Source organism: Phoxinus phoxinus (assembly GCF_949152265.1).
Source record: "Phoxinus phoxinus genome assembly, chromosome: 24".
Classification (NCBI taxonomy): Eukaryota; Metazoa; Chordata; class Actinopteri; order Cypriniformes; family Leuciscidae; genus Phoxinus; species Phoxinus phoxinus.
The window spans coordinates 20,737,299-20,750,857 of NC_136899.1; the positions used below are offsets into that span (position 1 = coordinate 20,737,299).

At 38.2% G+C, this 13,559-nt stretch overlaps 1 protein-coding gene across 2 annotated transcripts in view; it reads left to right on the plus strand.

Moving 5' to 3' along the window:
- Positions 1-13,559, plus strand: part of LOC306992608 (NACHT, LRR and PYD domains-containing protein 3-like) — a 33,479-nt gene that overhangs the window by 9,666 nt on the left and 10,254 nt on the right. For both annotated transcript variants that reach the window (XM_079601719.1, XM_079601720.1), the window contains one exon: positions 6,280-6,453. In XM_079601719.1, coding sequence (XP_079457845.1) covers positions 6,280-6,453 — 174 coding nt within the window. The remainder of the gene's footprint in view (positions 1-6,279; positions 6,454-13,559) is intronic.

Below are 13,559 nucleotides of genomic sequence, written 5' to 3' on the forward strand. Positions count from 1 at the left end.
TTCACATACATAATGCCATAAACGTCACCAAGTTTCGTAACATTCCGATGAAGCTGTGATTTTTAAAAATTCAAAACATATTTTTTGTAATCTGAATTTATTGGTGTGTATGTGTCTAAAAGTGTGTTTGTATGTGTGTGTGTGTGGGTGGGTGTGTCTGTTTTGCACTCTTGATGTTGTAGAGTTTCCCCCCTTTCCTGCGGTGTACTTTTTTTTAGGATTGTGTCCGATTTGTGGATTGTACACACAAAAATGCGGAGAATTTTTGAATTTTTGTAAATTTCCCATTCATTTCCTATGGGTTGGTCCTTTTTGACCGAAGACCACATGTGTGACTATTTTTTTCACGACCACTTAGCATGCTCGGATCATGACCTCAATTTTTTTTTGTATTCACATACCTAATGCCATACAAGTCACCAAGTTTCATAACATTCATATGAAGCTGTGATTTTTAAAAATTCAAAACAGAAAATATTTCGGTCAGAAACGACCGAGGACCGTCTGAGGGTTAAGCGTTTTATAATGGTTTTCTATGGGTGTTGTTCATAATCTGATTTAATCTGTTTGCCTCTATAAAGTAGGCTATGCTTTATTAATAAGGTAGGCCTATATTGTGTACTAAATATCACTTCAATATCACTCAAATGAATCCATTAAGCGTCTTAAATAGGGAAGAACGCTTGATTACACTGCCGTTGTCGGTTTTAGCAGAATACTGCCATCTAGTGGTAGCAGGTTTTCTCAGACAGCTGTGTGTGGATCAGTGATGCGCGGGTTGATCCAAAATGAGCGGGTGCCTGCGGTCACCCGCGGTATATTTTTTATGATATTATATTTTTATATTTTATGATATTATATTTATATGATTTTATGATTTATATTTTATGATATTATATTTTATATATCATATTTTTAATGATATTCGGGTCGCGGTCGGTCGGTTAGTTTGAAATAAAGATGCCAATTAAACCTTTGTAATTTATATAGTACTAGACACAATGTTCTATGAAATTCATAGGTCTACACTTTATTGGCTGAATATCTGCGCGAGGATGACGCACGAGCTCATCAGAGATGACAGTGGGAAATCCTTATTTACCTTTTGAATGTTGAGCGCGTTATTAACTTTTGAATAAAAGCTGACGCGGGACAAAATGCCCGATTTCCCAACACGTTGAACTGAGCAATGCCATTGTGCCATTTTTATAGGCTACTTTTAATATGGCCCAATGACTACGATGAGCATTTACTAGCTACTTTAAAAAAACGCGGGTCAGGAAGCGGGTCGGGTACAATATTTTCTTTCTTTTTTTTTGCGGTCCGAGTTGCGGGCGGGTTATTGAAAACGTCGGTCGGGTGCGGGTTGTTTATACATTGACCCGCGCATCACTGGTGTGGATTGTGCCAGGCGAAACCGGCGAAATGAAAGTCTCAAAATCCAAATGAATCAAATAGGATCGACTCAGAAACGAGTCAATGAATGCACGCGTGTCACCTCATCCACAAATGCACATTATACTTGTTGCATGCACACATTCTGACCTACATTAATACAAAATTGAGGTTTTGTATTAACAACTAGGTCTCTATTTGTACAAAATGCTGCACATTCTTGTGATTCTGGATTTTGCACACACAAGTTGTATTGTATTAGTTTAAATGTAGCAACGCACATTTGTGAATTTGTCAAATAGAAGGGTAGTTGTGCACACATTAATAATTAGCACCAGGCCTATTCATGTGTAGTTGTTTGTGTGTGTGTTGTGAAATGCTTAAAAACAGCGAAAAGAAAGTCTCAAAATCCAAATGAATCAAATGAGATCGACTCAGAAAAGACGTCAATGAATGCATGCGTGTCATCTGATCCACACATGCACATCTTCTTTTTTGCATGCGCAAATTATGATACACTAATACAAAAGAAAACATTTGTATTCACAAAAATGTCTGCATTTGTACAAATTGCTACACATTCATTCAATTTTTTATTTTGCACACGCAAGTTGAAAGGCATGGATAAAACATATTTGCAACAAGTTCATTGATAATTGTGCTTGCATGAGTTAATCATTTAGACACTATTTTCATCCCATAGTATGGTGTTCTTGCGGAGAAAGAATGAAATGTGCTTGCCCGAATGAATAGTTCAATATTATGTATAATTTTGATGCACAGAAGCAGGTAACGTAAATCGTGTGTCTATCTCGTTAATCTAAATCTGGAGCGCCCAAAACTGCTCCTGGAGATCTACAGTACCTGCAGAGTTCAGACCCAACCCTGATCCAACACCTGAGCCAGCAAATGAAGCTCTTCAGGAGCACGTCAGAGTTACAGTGAGTGGTGGTTGTTAGTGTTTCCCACTGTTTCTGTGGCCTGTTGCATGAAGCCAGTTTCAGTTGCTCCCCTTGTAAGTTTGAGATTATTTTGAGCAAACTCTGTTTTTTTCGGGCTCAAGAAAGTGGATTGGTTTTTAGCGGGTTCCATCGCCATGGTAACTTACGCTACAGGATGACCTTGAATGCTTTATTTGTTAAGTATAAAGTATAAACTATTAATCAAGAGGACTGAAGGCATGAAGTAGAGCAAGCAAGAGGTTTTTCAGCAAATTTTTGGTCATATCGATAATTTATAGGCCATAGATGTTTGTGTATTAAATATTATACAGAAGGCTAATATCCATAAAATGGCATTATAGCCTACTTAACGATCAGCAGAATTTTACAGATTCACTTGCATTGATATAGTTGGTTATTTTCTTTCAGCGGTCTTCTCAAACTTTCGCTCCAGCAGCTGTGTTTATTTCTGCCTTGTAAATGCATTTCATTTCATGATATTTTTTCATAATGGTCTCTTAATCTTCAGCAGAGAAATGAATTGCGTGGCTCTCTCGCGAGAAGTGAATCAAACTGACGTTCTCCATGTACCGTGTGATTGGGTGTTCACACAAGTGTCACACTTTCACGTTCACACGCTTGTAACGTAAATGACTCGGACTCTGGGTCCATGCGAATTAGCTCAAGAATATAGGGAATTTTGGAAATATTAATAATCATAACTCATGGTCATAATTCATAAATCGCATATACATTTACTTTATCAATTTTCGGTATTTACCTCTTAACTGGCCTGGTCTCGTTTATCAAATCAGTCACTTGTCCACCAAATGTATATAAGATAGCTTATCAGCACGGGTATAACTGTGTTTACAAACTCCAAGAAAGTTTATCTTCTGGCCACGAACATAAAACTTTCTGAGTTTATGAATTAAAACTACTCAAAGTAGCCTATAATATCGAGCGTGTAGCTTAATTAGATCTTTGGCATTTCAGTGACTTCATAAAGAGACAGTCAAAGTATGAATGGGTTTTAATAAATGTCAAAACTAGAGATTACATGAGCTACAACTATAAACGTACGTAAAAATGCAAACAATAAACAAACATTTAAACAAACAAGAACATAAGAAATAACGTGATCAGAGTGAATGAAATGAAAGAGAGAAAATAAGAAGAGCGAGATAAAATAGCTGGTAATGATTACAGACAGAAACCTAATTTCAAGAGGCACCTGGAATCAGCTTTAGAGAGGTCAATACTTGCTAGTTTGACGGTGTCCTGTTTGTGCTGCGTCTTCCGATGTCGCGGGAAGCTTAAAAGGCTCACTGAATGTAACATTTACCGGAAAATAAGATTCATCTCCCGTGAAGGAAGAGGCAAATAACTTCGTCAAAGAACGGCAGCTACGACTCGAACATGTGTTGTCCGAGGGAGCAGGCCGGTGCCCTTCTCAGATGTTCCTTGGAGAAGCGTTGCGCGGGGGAGAAGAGGCAGGAGGTGAGAGAAGGTCAGAGAGCGAGCGCGGAAGAGGAGAGAAGAGAGGGGGGTCTCTACTTTTTAAGACATTTGTTTAAGCCAACAGCAAATCGGATCTTCTGATCTGGAGCGGGAAAGATGTTTCTTTGTTTGTGAAGAAACGCCTACTTTGACTATGTCATGTGAGATATCAAATTTAACATTCATATCTAGAAATATGGTATTTCCTAGAATAAATGCATATTATTGTACTTTGCAGTCAAGATTCGACTCCGACATGTTTTTCCCATTACATTGACACCTCGAATGACGTTTTTGCATGAAAGAAATACAGGGTTACATAATTTCCTCATAATCACTAGCATAGTGATTTTGATTAACATAATAACGTTGCATAGATACCTCAGACATTATCTGGCCAATAATACACACATAAAAATACATATCAAAAACATTGCTATTGGATCATATGTGTGTGTGTGTGTGGAGTGGAATGTCTTCGAGGCTGGTCACGTGATTCAAAGGCATGTGGTTTTTACAGAAAGGGGGGATTTTAAACAACAGGGTTCCTTCTGTTTACGGCAATGTGTGACTCAAATGTCTCTGGGGAGCCACAAAGATGCAATATTGTCAGTTAAAAGCAGCCTTAATGACGCCAGTGAAGGAGTGAACAGACCTCTTGTCTTTTCAGACAATGAAGGATGTGTGTGCGAGATCAGGATTCACTAATTTGAAAAGCAGCTGACCGGATGTCATTGTCATTGTTGCTACACGCTTCAGAGTTAATCACAAACTCTGGATCAAACCTGAGTTGACAGAAAACGTTTATGCAGAGCTTTGTGAGCCCATTGAACCGGATCTAATCCAGGTTGGATTTATATTTATATTTGTCAGCTCTAAACCTATTCTGAAACTCAGTTTGTTCAACTAGCTTCATGCAACAGGCCTCAGGAGGCGCACCAAATCTACACACTCTTCCTGACCAAACACACCCAATTCAACTGTATATGTTCAATACAGCTATCTTGCTCATTACACTTTACATAATAGGCTAATTCATTTTCATGCTAGCATGAAATTAGATAGGATGTACACCATATGAATATTATCTTTACAAAATTATATACAATAGTCCTCATTATGTGTTTTTACGGCTGTTTTCTATGAGACAGAAAGCCCAAATGAAGAGGAAGGGATACAGAGACAGATATTTGTTTTCTTTACAAAAAAATCCAAGCGAGATGCAGATGAAGCAGGAGAACAGGAACAAAGAGCAGAGGCAGGAGATTATTATGCAATGGATGTACAGAAATGCACAGTGGAGGAGAGAATGATATACTGGAAGTGATGAAAAGAGCAAAACAGAGGCAGAAGGTAGCATTAGGAAGACCGAAACAATTACTGCATATATCCAGTGAAACCTCATGGTATGTTCAGAATTATGTTGTCATAATTCTCAATTTAGGTTTGACCATATTGGTTTCACTTTATTTGAATGGTCCCTTTAACACATTCTGTTGACTATGAGTAGAGGTGCACATGTCTACTAACTCCCATTGGAGTGTTAATAGATTTATTAGTAGACTGGTAGGGTTAGGGTTAGAATAAGTTGACATGTAGTTGCAAAGTTACTTATAGGCAACAAGCAAGTTCAAAAGGGATTATAAAAATGTGTTACCATATTTAAAGGGATAGTTCAACATTTACTCACTTTCATGTTGTTCTAAATTTGTATGTAATGAGAGTTTAGAGTTAGCTTCAGTCAGACATGGATTACTTAAATTACCCGTCATAGAAGAATACAACATCTGTTGATATAATGAGTGCAGAGTCATTTTTAGTTTTGAGCTGTTGTTGTCAAGTATGTTTTATTGTTTCCCATTTTAAATCGGAATGAAATCCTGGTGTTGTCCCTCATAATATGGTATAACCAGTTTTACATAGACCATGGCAAGCCTAGTTGCCACCCCTCATTCTGCACTTGCCAGCCCAAGTATAAAATCCTGGACACATCCCTGCTCCTAATACTTTCACCTTCACAACCAGTCTCCTGTCGGTCTGACAGCGACGCTGCGGGAGGAAAAGTCCAGTTAGCACAGCTTGACTTGGAAATTGCAATCACTCTGATATTATTACAGAAACATATGAACGAAAACGTAGCTTTATATCTTGCAAATAACATCAGAATTAAACTGTTAAAACATTTAAGTTAACCTACCATACTCTTGTGTGCTTTCATCTTCACGATGAGTGTGTCACAGAGTGAAGAGGTGTAGTTGTTTTTTAAAGTCATTTAGAACTGTTGGATTATGAAGCACAGGTGTTGAAAGCTTGTTCATTATACATTTTTATGACTGATAAATCTCCAATTGAAATTTAGACATTTAATAGTCTGTGTAGAATTGTGGCTTGTACATGTTGATCTGAACTGAGAGAGTGAATAGTGTGTCATTGTTCTCTACAGGTTGAATAGTTGTGGAGTCACAGATGAAGGTTGTGCTGCTCTGACTTCAGCTCTGAGATCAAACCCCTCACACCTGAGACAACTGAGTCTGTCTGGGAATAAACTAGGAGGAGATTCAGTTCATCTGCTCTCTGCTGTACTGGAGGATCCTCACTGTAAACTGGAGAATCTGTGGTAAGATTGTCTCTGATAGTCACACATGTCTTTGTCCTCAGTAAGAGTTTTAGGACTAAAATTAGCTTTTAAAATGTTCTGTAAACACTAAATCTCAGCACAGAATCACAGATGTACATCTCATGATCTGGTATTAGTGTTCATTTTTACATTCCTTTTAAAGGTGCCCTAGAATGTGTTGAAATAATATTTAAATTTTGTCCCTGATATCTACATAGAGGGTATGTGGCTTAAAAAGCCATTTAAAATGTCCAGAAAAGGTTTTACAGGTCAATTTCCAACCCTATAAATTGGCCCTAGAATGAAATGGTCTGTTTTTACCTTATTTGGAAGGGTCATGGATAGTAATGAGGAGTTCTGCTCTGATTGGCTCTTTCACTGCGGGCTCATTACAAGAGCTCAGATACCCCTTTTCCACCAACAAGAACCAGGTGCTGGTTCAGAGCTAGAGCTAGAGCCGGTTCGGAGTTGGTTCTACTGACGGGTCTTCTAAGAACCGGTTTGCCTTTCCACAGCCTAGAGCACCACAACAGAGCCAGATCTTACGTCACTGTGTATACATCTCATGTTGCCCAGCAACGCTAGCGCGGCAGCACCAAACAAAAACACACCAGATGGTTCGGCTTCTCGCAGACCGATCGCCGCGTGACATCAAAGCACTGCGAAAGCGATCCAAAAGCACAAGGAGTCGAATGCTCTCCAAACACTCCTGGAGCTCTGATTGGTCCGCGCCGCTCCGATGCATCTCGAACAAGCCTTACATCAACAATGGGGGTCGTTGTGTTACTATTGATGCTCATGGCTTTGCGAACCTACATCGGCATCCAAACACAGCGAATCCAACACGTTCGTGCAGCTCGCCGTAACTTGCATAGACGGAGATTACAATCGAGCAGCTATTAGCTCGATTAGCAGCTATTTAAAAAATGGTGGTCACAAGTTTCTTTTCGTCTTGTTGGTCATGATAACCCAGCCCCAAAACAAATTTTGGAGGCGTACATATTAATGATCCCATCGGTTACGTCACAGTAGGTGTTATGTGGAGATTCGCCCGTTTTTCAGGGGTGTTTTTCAAAAACGAGATTTAAACAAGAAGGAGAAAACAATGGTGTTTGAAACTCACTGTATGTCATGTCCATGTACTAAACTATTGTTATTTAACTATGGCAAGTTAAATTCAATTTCACATTCTAGGGCACCTTTAAAATATATCCTTTAAATTTAGTCAGTATTTCATTATATTCATTATGTTCAATAATTTTAGTCTGTTTCACTCTGACTACAATGACAACTCTTTTCCCCCACGTTTACTCAACAGTGTTTTCCATAATGATGTTTCTGTGCAATAATAGTGTTTCCCAACCCTGATCCTTTAGTTCCCCAGCACTGCACAGTCCTCGCTGAAGTTTCTGCTTTACACGGCTCTTTCTGTGGCTACAAAATTACAATACTTCAAAGTAGCTTTTCAAACACTACTAATTAGTGTTTGATAATAAGCAAAGGAAATGTAATAACTTCATGCTGATCTTCATGATCTTATATGCAGGGAAACACCTGAACTTCTGCGGAGCAGTAATGAATAAAGTAACATGGTCAGCTCGGTCCATTGAGCTCTGTAACACCGCTCCGTTTCGTCCCACTGTACGTGTGTTTGGCTTCCCATACAACTCGATACAACTAACCGCCATTGACTAAAGAGTTTGAGACGCGCCAAATTATACAGAAGTGCAGACACACAACTTCCTTTTCAAGGGAAATTAGCCATCATCAACTACCGAAATCTTTTCTTATTTCAGTAATGCGTATGAATGAATTTCACCAAGGTTGATCAATGTTTTTCGTTTCAATAGTGTTGAGGCTTTTCAATAATGGTTGCCTATACGGCCCTTCATACTGGAGATCTCATATTTATCTCCTCTAAAGTTTAGAAGAAATCTCAGCAACATCACACACTGCACTCAGATGTCTCTCCTAAACTAAAGACCCTGGAGATCTCATATTTGTCTCTTCCAAAGTTTCAGACAAGAATGAACATTGATATAGTTCATTTGTACAGTATGGTGTACTGGCAGTATAGTTTTGAATAATTAGTGTAGAAATTTGTGAAATGCTTATAAATAATTAAATGTTTAAGTTTTATAGACTCCATTATTACACATTTTTCAAGTGTCCAGACATATATGTTATCCATTTAATATGCATCCATTTAATAACACAATTTTATTAGTCTTTTTCATTATAATATATATTATAACATTTCTCAAGACACTTATTTACTGTTGTGGTAATAAACACTTATGTGTTAAACTGCAAGCATGAAGTTATAAGGCAACCCAAAAAATAGAAATAAAAAATAAAAAATAAAATGGTCTTAAAGGTAGGGTAGGTCAGAATTGTCTAAAAAAACTTTTATTCAAATTTGTTTAAACTGTCTTTATATACCAATACATAATTAAAATGCAAGTACTCTGAAATAGAGAGTATAAGAAACTGAGTGACTCTAGTGTATTTAATCTTCAATAAACACAGCTCATTAATTTCATTCACTCCCACCTAAAAACCGGTGCGTGACTGCGCGCACGTGGGCAGAGCCAATAATAGCGGCGGTAGTCATGGCGACGGAGAGGGACAGTCGCGCAAGCCAATCACTTGTTTCGTCCCGAATGGAATTAATGAGCTGTGTTTTTTGAAGATTAAATACACTATAGTCACTCAATTTTTATACTCTCTTTTTCGAAGTACTTACATTTTAATTATGTATTGGTATATAAAGACAGTTTAAGCCAATTTGAAAAAAAGTTCTTTAGACAATTCTTACCTACACAACCTTTAAGATAAAAGCTTCAGGTCAGGGGCATTCAGTCCGTATACGGTCAGCTGTGAATGCTCTGCAGACCCAAGCCATTTAAGAGAATGAGTTTGTGGACTCGCAAATCAATATTAACACTATAAATTCCAAATAAAGCTTGCATAAGAAAATGATGGTAATACATATGTAACTGTCCGGCATTTTATTTATTTGCCAATCGACTGTAAAAAAAAAAAAAAAAAATCAAATAAGTGCCAGTTCTAAATTAAATTGAATTAATAATAAAAAATAAAAAAAGTAATACATTATTAGCCAACTGTGTGATTTTGTATATGTACATTTCTGAAATACATAACTTGGACACAGTCACCTCTGAGAACAGATTACTCTAAATTGTAATGTAGATGTGCATTTTCTGTAAAGCTGCTTTGAAACAATATGTATTGTGAAAAGCGCTATACAAATAAATGTGAAATTAATTGAAAAGTTATGGAGGTTTTGGGTAAGTGTATCCACAACGTTGGCGCCTACGTTCTGTTATTATGCATCATCATCATTGTTCCGCGTTCTCATTGGTTTTCTGGCATTTGTGGGATTTCATGTGAAAGGAAAGCTGACTGTGAATAGAGATACAGGGATGACATCAAAACCTGGAAGACTAATTCGCCATTGGTTGCCTCAAATTTATGGAACTTCAAACTAATTTAAACTTTTAACTAATTTAAACTTCAAACTACAACTCACTCGTAGCCTTAACCCTAACCCAAGGATGCTAATATACACTAAACTTTGAACTCTTAGACTCATGTAAACTTCAAACTACTTTAAACTTTAAACTCATAAACTCATGCATTCACTAAACTCTAAACTCAAAAACTCTTGAGTGTGTGTGTGTGTGTGTGTGTGTGAGAGAGAGCAAGTTAGTGTGTGTTATAACACCCTAGCAACACCATAGCAACCACCCATAACACCCTAGAAACTACCTAAAATACCTTAGAACTCCCTAGCAACACCATAGCAACCACACATAAAACCATAGCAACCACCCAAAATACCTTAGAACTCCCTAGCAACACCATAGCAACCACACATAACACCATAGCAACCACCCAAAACACCTTAGAACACCCTAGCAACCACCCATAACACCCTAGCAACCACCCCAAATACCTCATAACTCCCTAGCAACACCCTAGCAACCACCCAAAATACCTTAGAACTCCCTAGCAACACCATAGCAACCACAAAATACCTCAGAACTCCCTAGCAACACCATAGCAACCACCCAAAATACCTTAGAACTCCCTAGCAACACCCTAGCAACCACCCAAAATACCTCAGAACTCCATACTAACACCATAGCAACCATCCATAACACCCTAGCAACCACCCAGAACACCTTAGCAACCGTCTAGAAACACCCTAGTAACTTTAAACTACTTCAAACTATACTTTAAACTATTTTAAACTTTAAACTACTTACACTTCAAAATCACTTTAAACTACTTTAAACTTCAAACTACTTTAAACTAATTTAAACTTCAAACTAATTTAAACTTCAAACTATTTTAAACTTTAAACTACTTTATACTTAAATCTACTTTAAACTACTTTAAACTTCAAACTAATTTAAACTTCAAACTACTTTAAACTTCTTCAAACTATCTGGTCCAAACTTTCACAAGCCAACTTAAAGTTTGTCTCGACAAACTTTTTAATCTTTTTAAACGCCGCTTTGACTGTCGGGAAGAAGTCTGCTGTGGAGCTTCAGTGCGGTCTCGGCAAAAGTGCGCATCTAGGGCGCATATCGACCGCAGAGGGGCGCTCGTGACTACCCTTCTGAAACCTAAAATTAGCGAATAAATTTGAATAAATTAATTATTAAAAGAAGCGGGTGCGCAGAAGCCATTGTTTCCACCACGGAATACATTTATTTAAAAGATAATTGTGACTTTTTATCTCGCAATTTTTTCTTGCAATTGCTATTTATGTCACGCAATTGCGAGTTTGGCCCTGTCACAAATGGCACCCTAAACACTCGCGGTCTTCCTCTGAGTCCGCATTTTCGTGACGTAACGCCGCTTTGACTGTCGGGAAGAAGTCTGCTGTGGAGCTTGCTTCAGTGCGGTCTCGGCAAAAGTGCGCATCTAGGGCCCATATCGACCGCAGAGGGTGTTCGTGACTACCCTTCTGAAACCTAAAATTACTAAAGTCTACAAGACTGAAAGTGCACATGAAGTTTGCCATTTGGGACAGGGCCTTTGTATCTCAGTGAGTGGTGTAACAACATTTACTATGTATAATACGTTTGTAAGGGTCAATTTAGCTCAAAGGAATTATGAATTAATTTATAGGGAATCTTCAAAAGAATCATTCATACGGCCGAGCAAATGACTCGTTCAGCGTTCATTTGAACGGGCCGTAACTGCAGCTCTGCAGCGGATATAAATATCCAAAATATAGTGAAAACACTATTTATTAGCAAGGTAACTTAGATCAGCAGTTTAAGACATTAAATTCGTAAGCACATAACACAAGAACAATTATCTTTCAAATATAAGCAAGACTTTATTGATTATTCTAACACATAAAACTAATATCTAACACAAACACACGCACACACACATTCATACGAGTTGCAGAAAGAGAGAGAGTGAGGAAAGAATGAGTTTTAAGAGCAAGGTGATGAAATCCCAAGTTTCTATGCACTTATAAGACATGACCTGAACGAACCATCAATCCTTAATTTAACTCTTCTATCGTTTCTTAGGCGGGTTATTCAATTTATATTAATGCACCAGTTCAGTTAAGAGTCTGGAGGTTACTTGCTTGTTTTTGCGTTCCTTTGGGGGTTCCTTTTGTTGGCGTAAAAGGGGGTTTCCCGGGTTCGTTGATTGGCTGGCAGTCTTCTCGTGGCTGGATAGATGTCTTGGGCGGCCAATCACGTGGTGTGTTGGCGGATGGATGGAAAGTCTTTGAAGTTGGAAGCGGGCTTCACAGTCGAATCGTTTAAACGAAACTTTGCAGCAAAACTTAACTTGGAACCGAGACTTTCAACGGGAAAGAAAAGAAAACTAAGAGAAATAAAGAAAAGTGAGGCGAGTTTAGATGGCTTGACTGAAGCTGTTTAACCCATGTTCTTCTGATCTTGATTTGGGTTCTTTCGTCCGCTCGTCTAACGTTACATGGTTACTTGTCTGGAGGGAGTCAATCTGCTCTTCCGCTAACGGTCTTTTTCCTTCTACTCCTCCTTCCTTCTTTCTAACTTCTTTCTCCCCAAACTTCTGAATCTTTGTTCGGGTTTTAAGCTCAAATGTTTGTCCAGCCTCCTGGATGAGTTCTGACCAATTAGGCACTGTCTTTATTTGAGAGGTGGCATTTTCTTCACCTCACGTCGTAAATCATGCGTTATCTGTGATCTCTTTACCCTACAGAGTACAGAGGCCACAGTTTAGACATCGTTACTATTATAAGAATACGAAACATTTTACACAGATTTCAATCAAGCCATCTTCTGAATTATGAACATATGATCGTACTGATAGGAAGCACGACACACTTTCATTCAAACATCTAATAGTTATAACCATCACATGACTTATATGATCTAAGCATAATAGACACACATATAGAGGTTGTAAACACAATATATAATTATGTAGTTGGATTATGTTTGGTAAGAAGTTCATCAAGAATTGTTTTGGGAGGATTTTATGTAATTTTATATGTAAAGTCTTAGTCTCTGTGGGTTTTGAGGAGGTCGTTCAAAGGTCCTCAAAGAAAAGGAGGTCTGTTTTACATCCTTTGTCATTAATCTTGGTGGGTGCCAGAGCCGTGCCATCTCTGAACCAATCAGTCTTTCCCAAACGATCTAACTTGACAACGTTCTTCGTTGTTGGGCTCATCTCTTAAGGCCATAAAATTCCTTACTGGGGGGTTTTCGTTGGCTATGGTAGACTGGCTGGAGCCGGGGTTTTATGGCTCTGGATTGGTGAGTTCTGTGTGGAATTATGTTTGAATGAATCACCTGGTTGATTCATTTGTGTTTGGTTCGCCCTCAAACGCTACAGTGGATTCTAACAAAATAAAACGCCTCTGATTGGCCACTGCGTTCAATAGACCAACAAACATGACTGTGATTGGCTACATTTCTCACCGCTGTAAAAACACATTGTAAATAGAAACATTTGAAGTTCTCCAGAGCGCAAACACAAAAACACACTTGAGTGTTTGCCAGTATGATATTATTTCAGAATTAACTGAGGTGCTCTTGCATTCGTTTGAGAGTGATTATATT